General features: G+C 37.3%; 1 protein-coding gene across 1 annotated transcript in view; it reads right to left on the bottom strand.

The window, feature by feature from the left end:
- Positions 1 to 18285, bottom strand: part of LOC137722422 (uncharacterized) — a 41249-nt gene extending 22964 nt beyond the window's left edge. Inside the window, exons 1-33 of the mRNA XM_068461419.1 lie at positions 18086 to 18285; positions 16595 to 16698; positions 15028 to 15162; positions 14891 to 14941; positions 14411 to 14505; positions 14206 to 14323; positions 13567 to 13668; positions 12889 to 13077; positions 12638 to 12798; positions 12015 to 12185; positions 11551 to 11643; positions 11106 to 11430; positions 10898 to 11002; positions 10729 to 10824; positions 10191 to 10258; positions 8679 to 8799; positions 8382 to 8600; positions 8074 to 8277; positions 7807 to 7916; positions 7298 to 7394; positions 7105 to 7203; positions 6441 to 6605; positions 6293 to 6367; positions 5671 to 6090; positions 5242 to 5589; positions 5024 to 5155; positions 4208 to 4321; positions 3940 to 4124; positions 3690 to 3798; positions 3345 to 3488; positions 2881 to 3174; positions 697 to 1347; positions 404 to 595 (exon numbers count right to left, since the gene is read on the bottom strand). Of these exons, the coding sequence (XP_068317520.1) occupies positions 404 to 595; positions 697 to 1347; positions 2881 to 3174; positions 3345 to 3488; positions 3690 to 3798; positions 3940 to 4124; positions 4208 to 4321; positions 5024 to 5155; positions 5242 to 5589; positions 5671 to 6090; positions 6293 to 6367; positions 6441 to 6605; positions 7105 to 7203; positions 7298 to 7394; positions 7807 to 7916; positions 8074 to 8277; positions 8382 to 8600; positions 8679 to 8799; positions 10191 to 10258; positions 10729 to 10824; positions 10898 to 11002; positions 11106 to 11430; positions 11551 to 11643; positions 12015 to 12185; positions 12638 to 12798; positions 12889 to 13077; positions 13567 to 13668; positions 14206 to 14323; positions 14411 to 14505; positions 14891 to 14941; positions 15028 to 15162; positions 16595 to 16698; positions 18086 to 18182 (5589 nt within the window). The 5' untranslated portion in view covers positions 18183 to 18285. The remainder of the gene's footprint in view (positions 1 to 403; positions 596 to 696; positions 1348 to 2880; positions 3175 to 3344; positions 3489 to 3689; positions 3799 to 3939; positions 4125 to 4207; positions 4322 to 5023; positions 5156 to 5241; positions 5590 to 5670; positions 6091 to 6292; positions 6368 to 6440; positions 6606 to 7104; positions 7204 to 7297; positions 7395 to 7806; positions 7917 to 8073; positions 8278 to 8381; positions 8601 to 8678; positions 8800 to 10190; positions 10259 to 10728; positions 10825 to 10897; positions 11003 to 11105; positions 11431 to 11550; positions 11644 to 12014; positions 12186 to 12637; positions 12799 to 12888; positions 13078 to 13566; positions 13669 to 14205; positions 14324 to 14410; positions 14506 to 14890; positions 14942 to 15027; positions 15163 to 16594; positions 16699 to 18085) is intronic.
- Between the last annotated feature and the right edge of the window lie 332 nt (positions 18286 to 18617).

Genomic DNA, 18617 nt, shown 5'->3' on the forward strand with positions numbered 1-18617 from the left:
ATTTTTGGGGGGGTGGTTGGGAGTAGATCTAATTTCTGGTATTGAATTGGGAATTTAGATCACTTTGCTGTGTTTGGTTATGTAAGGATATTGAAATGGATAGAGGGGGAGAGAAGTCAGGTTGGGCAGAGTAGGGGTTGTTTGCTTCTTTAATCAATTTTGTATACGTGGCAATAATGGGTTACCGCATCAGCAACCAAATGGGTCCCATTAATGCCACATACAAGATTTTTAACAGATTTTTTGCCAGAAATGACAAACTGCATGCTTGTTGAAAATCTAGTTTCAGGGTGTTAAGTGACGCATTTCGCATTTCAGGGGGGAGGGGGGAAGTGAGACTAACATTAAGTTCCACAAAGCATAGCAAAATATAAGCCAAAAAGAAATAAAATGAAGCAAACACCTGCAACTCAATAACAATCTCTGTCGACCTGTCGGCCACAATACTTTGAGGTGGCACATTATTGACACCTTCTGTTGAGGAATTCATATTAGAATCTTCATTCCCTCCCACTAAGGAGACCTGATCTTCCTTCAAAGCTGAATAGCTACTGTTGGATCCCATAGAAACGCATGAATCTAGGTACAACCCATTCTACACCCACAGAAGTCACATTAGTAATTCAAATATCATAAAAAAATTTTAGGTACTAGCATGTGGATAAACAAGAAAAGATGATATTGTAATGGGAGAACCTTGATGACAACATTTCTGAATTGCAACCTCTTCCCATCTCCTATATATATTATTGGCTCTGTACTAGACCTAGAGAGATTAAAACCCTGCCTATCCTTCAAATATAGTGTACCACCATTGCCATCATAAACAAAATGATCATGCCTTCCATCATCAGCTATTAAAGGTCTTAGAGGAGAAAGAGAGAATTCAGAAGAGGGTTGCTTGTAAGTTGACTGATCCAAAATCACTGCATCCATTCCATGGACGGAGTTCTTTACTTCTTCACTTGACAGAGTATTGCTGATTGTAGGAACAAAAAACTCAACGACACCCAGCAGAAAGTCAAGTGCAACAAGCAGTTGTGGCCTTTGGATGCATAAAGAAACAACTGTTGACAGCTGAGAAAATTGTGCATCAAGAATGAGCATCGAAGGAACTAATGTCAAATCATTCAGTTCCGTATCATGTGCTCTGGAGATTTGTTGAGCACCATCATGAGTCACAAAATCTAGGGGACTTGAACCAACACATTCAGGCTTTCCTACTGCCAACCTAAACTCTGGTTCAGTACCCTCACGATCATCAAGCACAGCAAACCCCTTTAGTGTTGCTGATAGGAAGCCTTCCCCTAGTGTATTTGATTTGTACAGTAACCATGCACCACTGACCTGTACGAGGAAAGGAGGTGGTGGCATTATAAACCGAGAAGATATATATGTACATATAACATCTATTCTTTTCTTAAAATGGGGATATCAACCATGGTTACACACACATTGTACTATGATGACATAACTCCCTTGATTCCAATGACCATACACGTTAGAGAACCTCATACCAGTTTCGACAAGAAAGCAATATATCTAAATGGTAGACGGTACTTTGAATAAACTTGAAGAATCCAATACGGTCCTATTAAGTTCCAGTCTGCAAATTTAATATATCCTACAGTTACTATTATGAATTATGAAAAAATCAACAGTTCAACCATGTCCACAGTTGATTATTACCTGTGTATTAACATCACCAAATGCTTTTTAAATAAAACAGTATTACTTTATTGAGAACTCTATATAGGAAGAGATAGCAGTGGCTGGCTACTAGCTTTACTTTTTCCATTAACCCTGCTAATGCTAGTAGTTAGCTTTAGGAGCCATTTTCAAGCTGTAGAATAGTGAAATAGCATTGCTTTAGTAGTTGTGTACAACGAAGCAGGCAAGGAAGAGAAACTAAGGGGTTTACAGGTTGATTACCTTGACCGTTTTACATATCCACTCCCTTCACATTAGTGGAGTTTTTTTCTTTTTTTCTTTTTTTTTTTTTTTTTTTGAAATTAGTGGATAGTTAATTAACTGACTTTGGTTGAACATTGTGGTGGGTTGAAACGAATATTGGGTATCACATCTATATGTGACACTACTTCTATAGGGGAGTGACTTACATCCACCATTTTTATCTCGCTATGCACCCCTACTTATTTTTGGCCTTCAGATTGAAGAAATCATAGAAGAATCAAGGGACATACGTACAGGTGTGCAGAAATCATTCCCCATTTTAACTGCATGGAAGAATATTAGGTATAATGGTTGGTTAAGATTGTTGATGAATGAAGACCCTGTTGGTCATATTAAAATAAGGGAGACTAAGTTGGATTTTAATTTTCATCTTTCTTAATGAAGAAATCCTGTTTGCCAAAATAAAGTGTAAATCACTTAAACAAGGAATGTCCACATACTGTATACTGGACCAGAAAATTTGAACAGAAGACATTTATATAAATGCAAGGCTTCGAAAATGAATTTCAATAAAGATGGATGTATTGATCAATCAATGATATTAAGGGGACTTGCAGGGGCCAGCTCAATATGTTAAAACCGAAGAGTAAGATATTGGGCAGCATTATGGGCTTCAGTTTCAAATGAATTTAAGAATTACTCTCTTTCTCACATACTGTGGGATATGTTAGCAGTGGTAAAATGATTTTGGTTGAGGTTGTCCTACTTGTAATCTGATCCTCTGGAGAGATTTTCTTGTTCTGTTCTTGGTGGATTTCTTATCCACTTCTGTGTATTACACTTTTCTTTTTTAATAAACTGTTATAGTTTCTTCTCAAAAAAAAAAATACCTCCAATTTTCAAGAGACCGAATATAGATGCAAATATTGTAATCAGTTAAAAAAATCTACCAAATTAAGAAACTACCTGTACAGTGGCTAGAGATGCATCCCTGGCTACTCCAGTATGCAAGCACAATTCAACCAAATCAATAACAACAGAGACTTTCATCATAACCCAAGCTCCCTCATTTGCATTTCGAGATTCGACACCAACAGGGTCCTGAGGAGTGATGTGCTCTTCAACATCAACTGATGATGATATCATAGACTCATGGTTCAGAGGAGGTATAATATGTGGAGTTTCAGAAATGTTAGACTGTGCACAATCAGTGATAATCTGATATTCCCTGTTTGACAAAGCTGCTTTCAATTTCTCCATCTGTAAAGCATGAATTATAAACCTTTAGAATGTGACTTCTCTTATAATGCGTTTTTCAGAAACACACCCTATACTTACACCAGCAACTTTAACAAATAATGTACAAGGGTGCACGGAATAGAAAAAAAACTTGGATTCACACACTGGTTGATGAATAAGTCATGCATTACCTTGATTACGACCTCAACACTTGGTATTTGATGCAGCAAATCTCGAAGTGACCTTCGAATCACAACAGAAACTCCCTTCACATCTTGAATTATACTTTCACCCAACTCTGCTTTAGTGCCAACATTTAGATTGATGTCCTCAACCTACATCCCCCCATCGATGAAGATTAATTAACATGAAGAGAGTAATAAAAAATTACGATGCCAAGCACTCCAGGGTTTTAAAAATCCATTTCAATTGGAACCTCCATATCCTTTTCCAGCCACTACCCCTCAAAACAAATAAATAAAAATTGAGGATAGAGTTTAGAAGGTAAAAGAAAAACATCAAATGTACACAATCACCTGAACTGTTAACACTTCCATATGAACAGCATTAATTTCACTTCTACTTCCACCAAACCATTTAAAGGTGTTCCGGACAGTAATATGAACAATGTCAAGCTTCAAGTAGCTGAAATAGAAAAATTCAGAGAATTAAAGAACGTACATCAGAAATATCAAATAAAGATATGAATTATATTGGTGCACCAAAGGAGCCTAAATTCAAAATCTAAAACTAAAATACAGAGTCTAAATTCCAAAGTAAGCATACTCAGGACTGTCGGTTTTCCGAGGCATCAAAATAATAGGCTTCCTAAGAGATACATCCAACTTCAGTGCAGGTGATCCCTCAAAATCACTAGTTGTAAACAATTTCTCTGAATTTGTGACTTGATCTTTTAGCTTGACAACACCTTTTGAATTGTTGGGAACAAGACCCATGAAGTAACTAGCCACCTACAAATGATTTTACAGACATAAGAGAAGTGGAAACGAACTAGAGTGCATAACGAACAAAAGAGAAGTTAAATGTAAATTACCTCCTGTATAAACCTATTCAAATAAACAATGCGTACTTCTGAAAGCTGCCCATAAAGGCTAAACTCATAACCTTCATAATCTTCCTCGTCAACACTGAATGAAGTAAGCACCAACTGCATCATAATGAAAATAGGTGTAAAAATATCGATGATAGCCAATAAAAACAATTGAAATAGGAGAATAACAAAACAGCATAAGAAAAGAACATCCGGCAGAGCCGCGAACACAAGTATATATTACTGTCAAAATAAGAAACCCTATAATTCTTTATATATTTACTTAATGTTAACTATATTGCTATTCAAATTTCTCTATCAATGCTTACAAAACAGCAGCGCGCAACAAGAAGTCAGAATATTGTTAACAATCTGATCTTCCCAGTATCAACATTCCCTTTTTCCCATCTCCCTCAATAAAATCTCGCATCAAAATTATTTATTTCTTCCCCAATCATCCCCTTGTCGTCATTGTATTTCCAGTCACTCAATTCCAACAATTTGATCATATTCATTTTCCTCCTCACATTTACCATCTTATCAACTTTTTGGTATTCACATCGCCCAATTTTTCCCAAGCCAGTTCATCATTTCCCTCCACAAGATTTCCTTGAAACAAGCTATTCATATTTTGATCTTAACTTGCCCTCTCCCATCGACCAACAATTCCTCCCAATTTAAAATTCATCAAGGAACACTTTTTAAATTTTATTTGGTCCATTGACCTATTCAATAACCATCCAACAAAATACACAAGATTACGAAGAAATAAATCTTAAATTTAGAAACCTCCAGAGGGATAAAGAGAGAATGGAATACCTCAACAAATGAACTGCCTCCTGGATTTCTCATGTCACATGCCCAGAAATACATATGGCTGCTAGGAAGACTCTCATCACTTATTCTAAGATTTCCAAGGGCTGCCTTAATACTAAAAGAGGATGGAAATACCTGAAATACAAGGAAGTTTAGTAAGCACGAATCAGGTAAGTTCAATAAAAATGGAAACTCTTCCAAAGATGGGAACTTGAAAAAACCTTAATATCGGTAACCAAATTATCTTGTGACAAAACAGCAAGCTTGCTTTCATCTTCATTCATTAATATAATTTGAGCACGAGCCATATTTAATGTTAAATTAAAAACGACCCTGGACTTTCCCTTTCCCAGCAATCCTTTAATAGATGGCTCACTGATGGTCACTGGTCGTGGATCATCAACTGCATCATCTCTGGAGATGTCATGTTTCACAATAGCTGCTGAAGAACTGTCACTGAAAGATTCACAGCTTTCATCCTCAATGGTAATAGCATTAACAAATTCCATGATGGCAAGAATTGTTGGTCGACGACAGAAAAATGATAGGGTAGCCAGGGTGACCGAGACCTAAACATCAATTTAAAGAATAATTATTCAAACCACAATGCAAGGGATTGATGTCCAAATTTAATGCAGAATAACACTCACCTGCATGTCTATGTTATGGTACAGAGGAGAATTTTGGTCATAGATAACTATTTGAGCTTTCACAAAACTATCCAACTGATCATCGAGTTCAATGTCCTTCTCAGTTGCTTGAAGACCATTGCCAGGGAGTAAACCAGCAATACGGGTAAAACGAGGGGATTTCAACAATAAAGTTTCGGGGTCAACCAAATTTTCTGGTGCCTCGTAGAATTCATCTCCTTCATTCAGGATTACATCACTGCCATCCAAATTTTGATTCCCAGTGGCACCAGGGGTTAAATTTGTTTCTGCATTGCCGATAAATGATCTTGCAAGATAGCAAGGCTGAGGCATTCTGTGACCAGAAACTAAATCTTCAATCTCCAAAGATTTCAAAACAGTTCCGATGAACATGTCACTTGCTCTAACCGATAGCTCAACCTGTATCCAAAAATACAACTCTCTGGAGTTGGCAAAACCGATTGAAAACAGTACAACAACAACAACCAAGCCTTATCCCACTAAGTGGGGTCAGCTGGACGAATCCTAGAAAGCCACTGCACTCGGTTTTGCGCCGATTGAAAAACAGCAAAATAAAACATTAAAATAAAAACCGATTTGTCTAAATCAATTGATTTATTACCTGGCCACCTATTGCTCGAAATTCAAATAAACGCCTTTCTTCAGTTAGGAGCACTTTCATAAAATTCTGGTCATGCTAGAGAAAGTAGCTCTTAGTTAGATCTGTCCCTTACAAGGAAACTTTTGTCAAGTATATAGTTGAGGCTTACCTGACAACTATAACTGAAGCAGACCTTGAGTTCATCAAGAACACCAGTAATAAATGCTCTCTCCATTTTTGATATATCAACCAGATCCTCACTGGAATTAAGCTCGATTACTGAATCCTCAGACTCCGATGAAGTTTCAGTTAGACCAGTCACAGGAGCAGAACCCTGCATATAAGATTACTTAAAGACATTGTTTATGCTTTTCCTTACAGTTGAAAGTGCTGCAATTTGTGGGAGTACTCCCTAAGAAATACCAAACAAGTTTCATAAAGTAACACTTATAAGAGAGATTGCCTAGCAGGAAAGTAATGACCAGAAAATGCTATATTCGAGGACAGAAACAACCTCCGTAATTATGTCAGTACCAGTAATTCTGTGAATAAGTTATTCGGTAAAGAAAATCAGGAAAATAGGAACACAAATCAAACTAGATAAAGAGAGGAGGACGAAAACACTGCAACAAACGTCAAAACACCTATCTGTGACTGCAGAATCCAGGTCTTTGTGAACGACAATCCCAACAACCTAAACGACATTGGGCTGAGACCTACAAGAGAATTCTGATTCTAGCAGTATGGACCTTATATTGTGCAGGTTAAAGGTTTATGGCGGATGGTAAAAATCATAAAATACTAATTTCAATCAGCAACCACACAAGAATTACCGATGAACGATAGACAGCCCCCTGCAACCGGCTCTGCCAAGTTTTCTTCAAATCATCAGAGTCACATTGCAATATTAGTGCATTTGCATCCTCCACCACCTATATAAAAACATCAAATAAGTATAGTCAACAAAACAATTTTATAGGGGGCAACCGAACTAATTTTCTTAAACTATAAAGATGGAGCTACAACTTTGGCATTTGCTCGTGCAGCATCACAGACAGCCAATACAAGATCAGCACCACCAACAGACTCTGGAGGAACCTGATATATGTGTTTTCCACTTAACCTGCAATAAGCATATGGTTCCAAGAATCAGTTACAGTAAGAACAAATTCTACCAAACAATATTTCATTTAACATAAACTATTACATTAAATAAGGCATTGCTTATGAATTATGATGTATAGACATGAAATACTGAAAACTATTTCATAATTTACTAGTGCAACAATCTAAATAGCAGTAAATTTATGTGTCTAGAAAGTTAGAAACAAATAGAGGTAGTGGCAAAACAGGACAAAGACCAGTAACAAGTCTAAGATAATTTGGAAAACTAAGGTGCATTAAAAATACCCCTAATAAAAGGAAAAGGATTAACAGCATCTCTATACGCAAATATGTCTATTTTTGTTTTTCCTAACATACCTTACTTTTAGATAGATAGACAGATAATATCAAGGAAAAGTTGGCATCAGAACCTGATATACTGTTTGTACGATTTCGAGCTAGGGCTCTCAAGTACATAAAGGAAAGGCCCAACTAAGCATAGGTAGCGCCGCTGCCACACTGCTTCCCTATTTCCAAGACCCTTCACATTAAAATAAATAAATGAGTGTAGATATTCAAACATGGCACTATAGAATAGACATGAAACTTTTTAGAAAGTGTTCGTTTGTTTCGGGGATGAGTGGGAAAAAAAGAAGGGATAGATTGATTGATTGAAAGACAGCACGAGAGAGAAAAACCTTCCGTGTCAGAAGACACAACCACCCCTCAAAGTCAGCCTCATTCCAAGGGTAAAGAAGATCTGAGTCCTCACCATCCTCCTTCTCAAACATCTTGACAATTTGCATCAATCGATGATACCTAGCTGGAGAGAAGTGAAACCCTAATGATGGCAGCCGTACAGCGACTCTTGTTGACACGTAGGATGGGCGCTCTAATCTAATCTGGATAAAGTGACAAAATAAAAATAAAAACATCAGAAACAATCTTTTCACATTCAACAGAAAAACATGCTTCCATTTTAAGCTAAAAAGGTCCCAGCGTATACCTGTTGAAGCTTTACATTGACCCCGCACTTATCAAACAAAGGCAACAAACTAACACCATTTGTAACACCATTTGAGTTGGCAGAACTAGAAGACTTCTTTGAAGGAGATTGGCTCCAACAGTAGTCACCATCAACCAGAAAAGCAGATACGTCGCTTAAAACTAAATTAAACTGCAGATACAAATCTAGCTCCTCTTGTGATCCATCTTCACAGCTATCCTGCATCCATTTTAAGCTTGATGTAAATTTTTAGAAGAAACAAACTTTCCCAAGTCAAGCATGAGCTTTGTTGTTAACCTTGGTACCAATAACCAACTTTCCCAAGTCAAGCATGAGCTTTGTTGGATGTGTGTTGTCAGGACAAAAATCAGTAGGAATTGTAATCTTGGGGGCTGCAATATCCAAGTCCAACAAAAACCTAACAGAAGATAATAAATGATAAAGAATATAAAACATACATTAATAAAATAAACATAAAGAAGCTAAAGCATCACGTACTTTTATTAAGAAAATTATTAGAAATCACAAATAGATGGGAAGTCCATCAAAATAATCATCAAGCAAGAAATTCAAAAATCCCTGAAACGCATATGAGGTTCTCTAAAAGTTCTAAAATACATTAACCAGAAGCCAAATGAGTGTACAAATCTAATTCTACTCCATAGTGATCCCACTTACAACACCTTTGCATAAAAATAAAAGAAGAAACTATATTGATTTCCAAGCATACAGTCCAATCCATGTAGGTCAATAGCACACACTATCAAAGAAGAATTGCCTTTTGTTGGCTCCGATGCCCAAATCATTTTCCACTAGAAAGCTATAGCAACTATGAGGCCAACCCCACAGCAGTCTAAAACCTATCCCACGTGACACAAGTATATATATACATACACACACACGGGGGTTAGGATCAAGGGACATCCATTTTTTGGCACACATTTGTAGGACCCACTCCTAACATTTTTTCTAGTATCCAATGAAGAAAGTTGAGGTTCCACCATAAAACCAATTGGCAATATGGGGAGTAGCCCAACTTACTTGTAAGCCCAAGCAAGGTTCCTTCTCCCATAAATGTAGGATTCATTCTCAACAAGCCCCCCCTCATGTGTGGTGAATTTTTGAGCCTAACATGCGGACAACACAACGGGGTGACAAGGAGCATGTGTGGCCATTTAGCTTCACACATGGGACAACCTGCTCTAATACTATGAAGAAAGTTGAGGTTCCACCATAAACCAATTGGCAATATGGGGAATAGCCCAACTTACTTATAAGCCCATGCAAGGTCCCTTCTCCCATCCATGTAGGATTCATTCTCAACATCCAAACCGTCTATATTTTAATTCATCATTCATAGATCATCCTTCATAAAAAATTAGACAAATCCAAAACCATTAAGACATTCGTTTGTAGTGAAGAAAATGAACGACTACAGTTTTTCAAAGAAACACTAAAATGACTATCATTATATCCAACGGTCATACGTTTCGTGATTTTTGGTAGACGTGACCCTTGAGGGAAGACCTAAAAGATAGGCGGTTCAGACTGTTGAAAGACATTACAACGTGGGCTTTACAAAATGGGTGTCAAAATGTGTCTCCTGGTCCTAACCCTATATTTATATATATATATATGTCCACCTAAGAAGGGCCCCTACTATACTGTATATCTGGGTATATATAATCAGCACTTCCAGAGCCCTTTACAATTGCACAACTATCCCACACTTGAAATGATCAATACAAAATTTAACAGGAAGAACTCAAGTTACTCCATAAAAAGAAACGAAGAACCTAATTAAAAAACCTGGAATGGTCCTTCAATGCTCTATTCACTTGTTGCTGAGCTGTGCGCTTGACTCCATTGATTGTCATCTGGTACAAAATGAACAAGACAGTTTGTATGTCATTAATCCCAAACTTGACCACCATGCAAAGCATGCAAATTCTGTACTTCATTTAGCATCCTCACAATATTATGTACATTTTCTTTATCTTTGCATTATGACACCAAGGGAAAGTCAGAAGTGACATGGCATAAAAACATGCTAAAGAATTTGTCCAATGCATGCATGTTTCCCTTGAATATTTAATATTTTTTCCCTAATTTCTTCCACGTATGTGCTCTAAAAGTCTCCCAGTATTTAACCCCATGAATTACATGGCAATCTAATAATTCAGATTTAATACTTTTGGAAGTTCAAACAACAATCGTCAAATAGAAGGAACACACATACACACACAATGACTGGAACATTTTAACATGTCCAACAGCAGAAAGCAGGGATACTAGTTTAAACAACTATTTAAGCATATTTCAAAAATTAGCACAAGCTAGATAGAACCTGCACTGCAGCTGCAGTTTCCAATGCTATTGTCTGACTGACAGCAGTATTACTTCGAAAGAATTTGATAATTTGACCAATTACGTCCTTTAGATACTGCCAAATAGATCAAATCGGTAAAAAATCACAACTTAGAGGAAGAAATAATTCAGGCGTAGCAGAAATCTACCGTCACGTAACAAGGAGAAGCTTTAGCAACCAAGCTCCAGTCCACATTTTTGTTTAAAGGCCTATAACAGAATGTGCCAACTAAAGAATCATAGGCACTCGCACTCTGCAGGGAAGTAGATGATATGTGGTTTTACTAATCATGTAGGGAACTAAGCCACAAATGTTGATGGGAAAATGACAAAGAACACATCGGGATAAAGGCCTACCTCCGCAAGGAGACCACTCGGCGTGGATAACTTGTATGATCCTAATTTAATGTCAAAAACTTTTGTCTCTGGATAAAGCTTTATAAAGCAATCCAAACCTTCACATGATAATTCAGCAAGACACTCCAGGGACTCATCAATAAGCTTAGTAGCATTATGTTTCATGCAAATGCTCAAGGATGTCTGAAGGGCATCCACCTTGCCATTACTTAAAACTGAGAGACTATCATCACTTTCCTTATACCCAATGATGCTATTTAACTGCTTCCAGTCTTCCTCACTGAAACTAAATGGCTCACTCTCATCTATCTCAGACTGACTCCCCCTGGAACAGTAGATAGAATGAAGGCAAAGAAAGACTAATATCAAGCTACGGTAATATGCAAATAAGTAGGGTCTCGAACAAGGAACAACCTAGTTTCAAATTTTAAGGTAAAATTATTACCATCCCAACGACCACCAAGATTTCTTTGCTTTCTGTTTCCTCAAGTCAAGATCTGACTCTAATGACTGCTCTACAAACTTATGAGCCAACATCCTGCACGAATGATACCACAATACCATCAAAGTCCATCTGACATAAAACCATTTCAAGTAACATACAGTGTCATATCTAAGCAAATAAACTTAAAGCCACCAAAGCAGTTAAAAATGTTGTATAGAAACAAGACAGTTTCAACAAGTACCAATAATTATCAGAAGAGTATCACTAAGCATACCGCATTTTAATACCACTTGACAAGTGATTTAAATAATCAATATCCAAGAAGATGATTCCACTAAATGACACGGCACATACACTTCACTTGCCACATGATGTGCTACTAGAATATGGTACAAACACGTGCTGTGTGTAGCAGTATGACCATCAGAAACTAATAAATAATACATTTACGCAGAAAAGAATACCTCCACTGGAGTATGAGTTCAATATCAAGCCCACGATCTAGCTCCTCGATATCTTGGTTGTCGTCGACTACTACCCGACTAGGATCAGATCTAAGAAGTGAAGCATATAGAGAGATATATCTTTTACGCAAGCTTGCATACTTCAGAACATGGTCCCAGGACAATCTCCCACTGCCGCAAAGATATTACTTTAAGCAAATATAAAAATATAATTCTAACTTTTGTTTCAGAGCATACAAATGAAGTTCACTGTCAGTTTCATTACGTGAACAAAAATTGCACAAATTAGAATGCATTGAAAAATATAAATAGGTAGTGTTATTGGCACTCCAAAAATCTCAATGTGCACTCCTCCTAAGTGTATTTTGTTCCTAAGTATAGAAGTTTGGAGTGCACAATGAGATTTTTGGAGTGCCAATAACAATACCCAAAAAGAAAAACTAAATTAGCTGGTTAGATAGGAAGCCCTTTTCTTTATTCTTTCAAATAAGTATTCCAATATTGTGGGAGAAAATGTCGGCTTTTTAGCCTATGGCCAAGAAATCTATCAGAAACACAAGTTACACAAACAATTCATATGGGAGGATAATTAAAAAAAAAATTAAAAGAACAGAAGCTGATACCTTGCCTTCTTCATTTGGTCAGCAACAACTCTATAAGCATACTTCCACCAAGATCTAGGGTCAGATTTTACAGAAACGTGTGGACGATAATGAGCATATTTCAATCGCTGATTAAATGCAGCAAAATTATCTGCTAACTTTAGCGCATCCCTGTATCCATCCTGAAATAAATAATACTCAACAGCTTTTAAGCGAATCAAATTACCTCCCAGCACCAAATCTGAAATGATCGAAGTAAGATGGAAATTAACCTTTGGCAAACAGAGAGTCACATCATCCAAATTAACTGCTGCTTTGTGTAAAGGCTGGCCACTATCAGCAAATTCATTTGGACGTAGTTTTGAGTACTTGGCATTTCCAGACACAGGTTCCAGTATATAAGTGTGCCTTTTGGCTAATCTATCCGCTGGTTTACCATATTCAGTACCAAATCTAAAAACCTGAAGTGCCAAAATTTTTTTTGGAGTAATTGGAAAACATTTTATTAAAAAAGAAAAGTGTAATACACAGAAGTGGATAAGAAATCCACCAAGAACAGAACAAGAAATCTCTCCAGAGGATCAGATTACAAGTAGGACAACCTCAACCAAAATCATTTTACAACTGCTAACATATCCCACAGTATGTGAGAAAGAGAGTAATTCTTAAATTCATTTGAAACTGAAGCCCAGAAGGCTGCCCAATATCTTACTCTTCCCCACATATCTGCTACCCCCACACCAGTATAATCGTCAAAAATTCTTTTGTTACGCTCCAACCAAATGTTCCAAAAAACTGCCGACACCAGACAACCCCACAAAGCTTTAGCTTTCCTCCCAATTCCTAGAGCCTCAAAATTAGTATAATAAAAGTGTATGCACATGTACATGCAGGTTCGTCTGCTCTATTTAATATTTATTAGTATTAAAAGGGATTCCTTGAGCATATACCTGGACCCACTCTGATGGAAGCAAATCCTCCCATGGTTTGTTAACATGCCATGGAGCAATATCAGAATCCAAATAAAGTGCAAGCTGATCAAGTTGAACAGACTGCAAACAATGCCAGATCATAGTGTGAACAAACATGGTAGGGACCAACATATTGATGAAGCCAAGTGATTCACAAGTATAAGAAATTTTTTCTAAAATAGACGGTTTTAATCAGTCATTGAAACGATCCCAGGAATGTAAGAAATCAATATAAAAAAAACCAAACAAAACATGAAAATACAGCAACATTGCATAACATTTGTGGAAGTTTGGATGGAGTGGCATAAGAGAATATTACATAACTTCGGCATCATACGGGCTGCTATGGCTTCAGAGTTGGGACTATTCTGTTTCTGTTATTTTGTTTATTTTCTTGTTACATTGTATCTTCTTTGTTTGTTTTATTGTCTACAGATTTTTTAGCTTAGAACAGGAGGTCAGTGGAAATCCCTTTCTATGTAATGCCTTCTCTCATTTTCCATTGACGAAAGTCCTTTTTTCTTACAAAAGCATATGTACTTATAACATTTTAAACGTGGAAGAGTAACTGAATATTGTGTGGCAATTATAATTTCATATGACATGATAATAAGAAACCTTCTGTATACGGTCTAGAGAACCCCCAGTGACAAATGTTTCCATTCCGTTGTTATCAACGGTCACAGCGGAAAGACTTTCCAAGGTTATGCCTGCTGAAAACGGATGGCCCGGATTGCTACAGCATAAAAGACATAAAGCATAAGCCCAAGACATAGGAATTAAAAATAACAGAACACTCAAAGAGGCTTTTTGTTTCTTTTACCTTTCAAAATCCTCATATCTGATGTGAATATTTGATATTGAAAGTTTCAAATTTCCAATTATTGTACTGATCAGGGATCCCAACCATGATGTATTCTTCAAAGAAAAACAAATTATAAATAGTAGAATTATAAAACATAAAGAACATAGAAGTTCCAAATACATGGAAGATAAAGTTAATTCAATATTGAGCATAATCATAATCAAGTAAATATTGAATTTCAAACAAACGTGTAGGAGCAAGGACAACTAAGATAAAGGTAAAGCCATATTCTGAAATGGAAGAAAAAATGGATATGTGTACAGCGTACATTATACATACGCAGAGGTAAAGCCATATTCTCAAGTGCAAGATAAATTGGATATGTGTACGCTGTACAGTGTACATTATACATATGTAGGTACACGTGCAAACCTACTAATATAAGATTTTAATAATGGAAAAATTCAGTCATGGCACTTGGATTATGGTCAATCCTACCATTTCTGACTTTAGTTGCTGCGCCCTCTCTAACAGCTTCATTTCCATTTCCTATTTACAAGGGAAAAATACAAAATGGTCACTCAGCTATTGGCAAAGAACACTATTCATTCCACAAACTGATTACTATGTCTCACCCGAATTCGGTTTTTCTTAGCTTCCTGTACAGCATCCTCAGTGGATCCTTCAACTTGAGTTTCAGGTTCAGCTAATAGAAAGATGCGGTCCAGAGAAACTAAAACTGGATCCTGGCCAAGCCTGCTCCATGGAACCTTGGTTCAAGAAAATAAAATAACCTCATTGGAGAAAGGCACTTAATTACAAATATCATATGTGAAAAATATTCCACACAAACAAAATATTGCCAGTAACTTCGAAAATGAAAAAAGCTTGTAATAAGGAAGTAAATAGGAGGTGAAAATTGCAATCATCCAACAATATGTTCATCCCAAAGTTATAATACATCATCCATTAACATAACATCTTTTGTCACTTTTGAAATTATGCACCAATCCCTTCACCATTTTCGCCAAAGAGAACAGAAGAAAACACAAATTGAAGAAAAAATATTAATGATGTAGATAGCTATCTATAGAATACTATCTGTAAATTATTACAGTGGAGGATTTTCAAAAACAATTAGTTAAAAATAATATCACTGCAAGTAAAATCAATTAAACAGGAAAACAAAAAGCAATTCAAGCCTGCAATGAATGGAAGAAAAACAGCACGAAAAAATTACACACATATATTCGCACCAAATATATACTGCAGAAAATATTGAATTCCACTGACATCACATCTTCCAAACCAAAAGACTTCGAATTCCCAATTGATGACATTCCCGCACGACTAATAATAACAACTACAATTCAAGTCATTCGGTACCCTTACAGCTCCAAAGAAACTCTTTTCCTGTACCTCATTTAACTAGGAAACCTTATGAGAACAATCTTTTGAATTATATACTGCATCGAGCATCTTGACATCTCTGCTTACATTTCCAAATTGTTCCTTGAAAGCTAATGAATGGCATCAAATAACCTTGTTTTATTTTTAAATAAGCTAACAATTTTTTACTTAGCAAAATTACATCACGGTGGACCACTGACCCACTTCAGTAAACAAGACAAAACACACAACATGGAAACCTATATACAACCGTTTCCACTTCCAAAATGGTCCCCATTCCCAACATATATGGCATCCTGCATCTTTCCACTACAGAAGAATAGCAGAAAGGGGTTATCCTCGACTCTTTCATGACTGAAGCCCATAGTGAGAACCAATACTTAACCTTATCAAAAAGCTTATCCAACCCAAATTAGTCAAAAAAAAACCTCTAAAATCCCACATCCCCACTATACTTGACACCCTTTCCTCCCTGAATTACTGCAAAGCTTTCACACAGTAGCCACCAAGATTACTTATATACACAGGTCCATTTTTATTATGAGACCAAGGCAATGATAAAAATTCCACATATCAGCAAATTTATCTCGTAAAGCCACCAAATGATATATCCATGAGTTCAATTTTATTATGAGATAAATCCAAGGCAATTACATGAGACTTCCAAACATAATACAGACAATTATGAGAATGAAGCCAAACTTCTCCCCTCTTGTCCAATAGGGAGCTGATGGACATTCCAATAAACAAAGAAAATCAACATAATCATAAACATTAATGTTAGTCCCGCACCTTAAGTTTCACTGATCCAAGAAATCCTGCCTTAACCTTCACTGGTAATTTTAGTGCATTGAGTGCCTCAGGCTTCAACTGCATATTTTTTAGCTCCACATCACCTGATTCACATTATAGCAAGATGTACTTAATAAGGTTCTCAAGCTTTACCATAATATTTTTTTTTTCCTTTTTGAAACAAAAAGATGAAAGTGTAATACATAAGAGAAACTGTACAGTAAAGTGGATGAGTAATCCACCATGAGTATAGAAGCGAACGTTAAATCAACAAACTACACCTAGCTTAAGAAACCATAATTAGTCATGACAATATAGCTTTCCAAGCTAGAATAGATCGGATAGTGATCTGCTCCTAAAAATAGGAGATACAGAAGCCCAAAGCACTGGCCAAAACCTGACCATAAGGCGGGCCCTGGAAAGTTTTAACATAAGCAGAAGGGATTCGCAAATCCTTCGGATTATCTCCCGCATGTCCTCCACTTCCAACCCCCTAACATCTTCAAAGATCCGCTGATTCCTTTATGACCAAGGGAAAACTGGAAGAGAACAAGACAGAGGACAGGGTTTCTTCTGGCCCAGAAGACCTAACTTGCAATCACTCAGAAATGAATAAACAGCCATTCTCAAAGTAAACTACAGCCAAGAAGCACACACGACAAAAACAAGACTCTAAGACACAGTACAACTTCCCACACGACAGTGTAACTGGAAAACCATAGTCTCTGAACAGTGGAACTATCGAAGCCCATTAAGCATGCCCAAGATTAGACTCTGTGTCAATTAGATATTTAATTTTGTTATCGTTACTCATATTTCTGCCCAAAAAATTAAATGTGCATTTATATGCATATATATGCGTCTGTGTATTTTATATGCAGTGCCATTTCATTGAGGACTTATCCTGAAGAGTGAACTGCGCCGCCCTGTATCCGAACTCTACATCCCTCAGGCCCCCTTCATTTTCACTACAATGGTAACCAAACTGAAAACCATGTAGCCATCTAAGTTTAGTAAAGTGAATAGATGGACATTGTGCTTCTTAGTCCTCACAAACACTGAAATGCTCATCGTTATACCCAAATGGCTAAACCATTTCTGATGTGACTAATTTTCTTCGGCAACGAAATGGACAGTTGGTACAATGTCATTGACACTTAGAAATCCATTTCCCATTTTTCCCTATTGGCAGTGGCAAGTTGGCAACCGACCCCAAGCATCTAGTAGAGTGTCACTGCACTACACTACAAAACCCTCCCCTAAAACCCTAAATATACCCTAGCATTCAATCGACACCACTCGAAACGCATCGTTTGCGTTTCGAGCAATTCCCAATTCAATCCACAGAAACCAAAAATTCAGTAAATTAAACCAATCAAAGCACAAGAGTAAAACATTTGTAAAAGAAAGAGAAGAATCAGGAAAACCAAGTAGGAGAAGCAGCAGCAGCGGGAAAAGGAAGCTTCTTGTCGAAGGAAGGAAGGAACAAACCTTGCCAGACGCTGATCTTGAGGGCCTCCTTGTTGAGCCCCCTGACGTAGTTCCCCAAGTACCTCTGGAGGAGGTTCGCCACCTGATCCTCCAACATCTTCTCTTCCTTCCAGAATCCAAATCGCTATCTCATTCCTCCGCGATTTCTAATTTCCGACTGAAATAGGAAGAGGTTTCCAGACCACGCTACCTACGTACCCAACTGGAAGGTGCGGCCCGGATCAGAGATTCTCTGTTGCGCGGAACATCTTTTTATCGTGGTCCTACCAGTGCGATGTCGCCGTGTGTATGGAAGGGATCTATGATCTTACGTGGCGGGAAGGCAAATGGTTTTGGAGGTGGATTGTCAGTTGGGTTCTGGTCTTCGGCGGTGGATGCTTTATTAAAGTGACGTCGTTTGGCTGGTCTATATGGTCTGTGCGGCGGGTCTCTTTAGACACTGCCACGTGCAATAAAAGGCCCCAAGCGTTAAAAAGATTACCTGCCACCTGGCCCTCTCACCTGCTGACCGATGCGAAACCCAATGTTTTAT

Source organism: Pyrus communis, chromosome 17 (assembly GCF_963583255.1).
Source record: "Pyrus communis chromosome 17, drPyrComm1.1, whole genome shotgun sequence".
NCBI lineage: Eukaryota > Viridiplantae > Streptophyta > Magnoliopsida > Rosales > Rosaceae > Pyrus > Pyrus communis.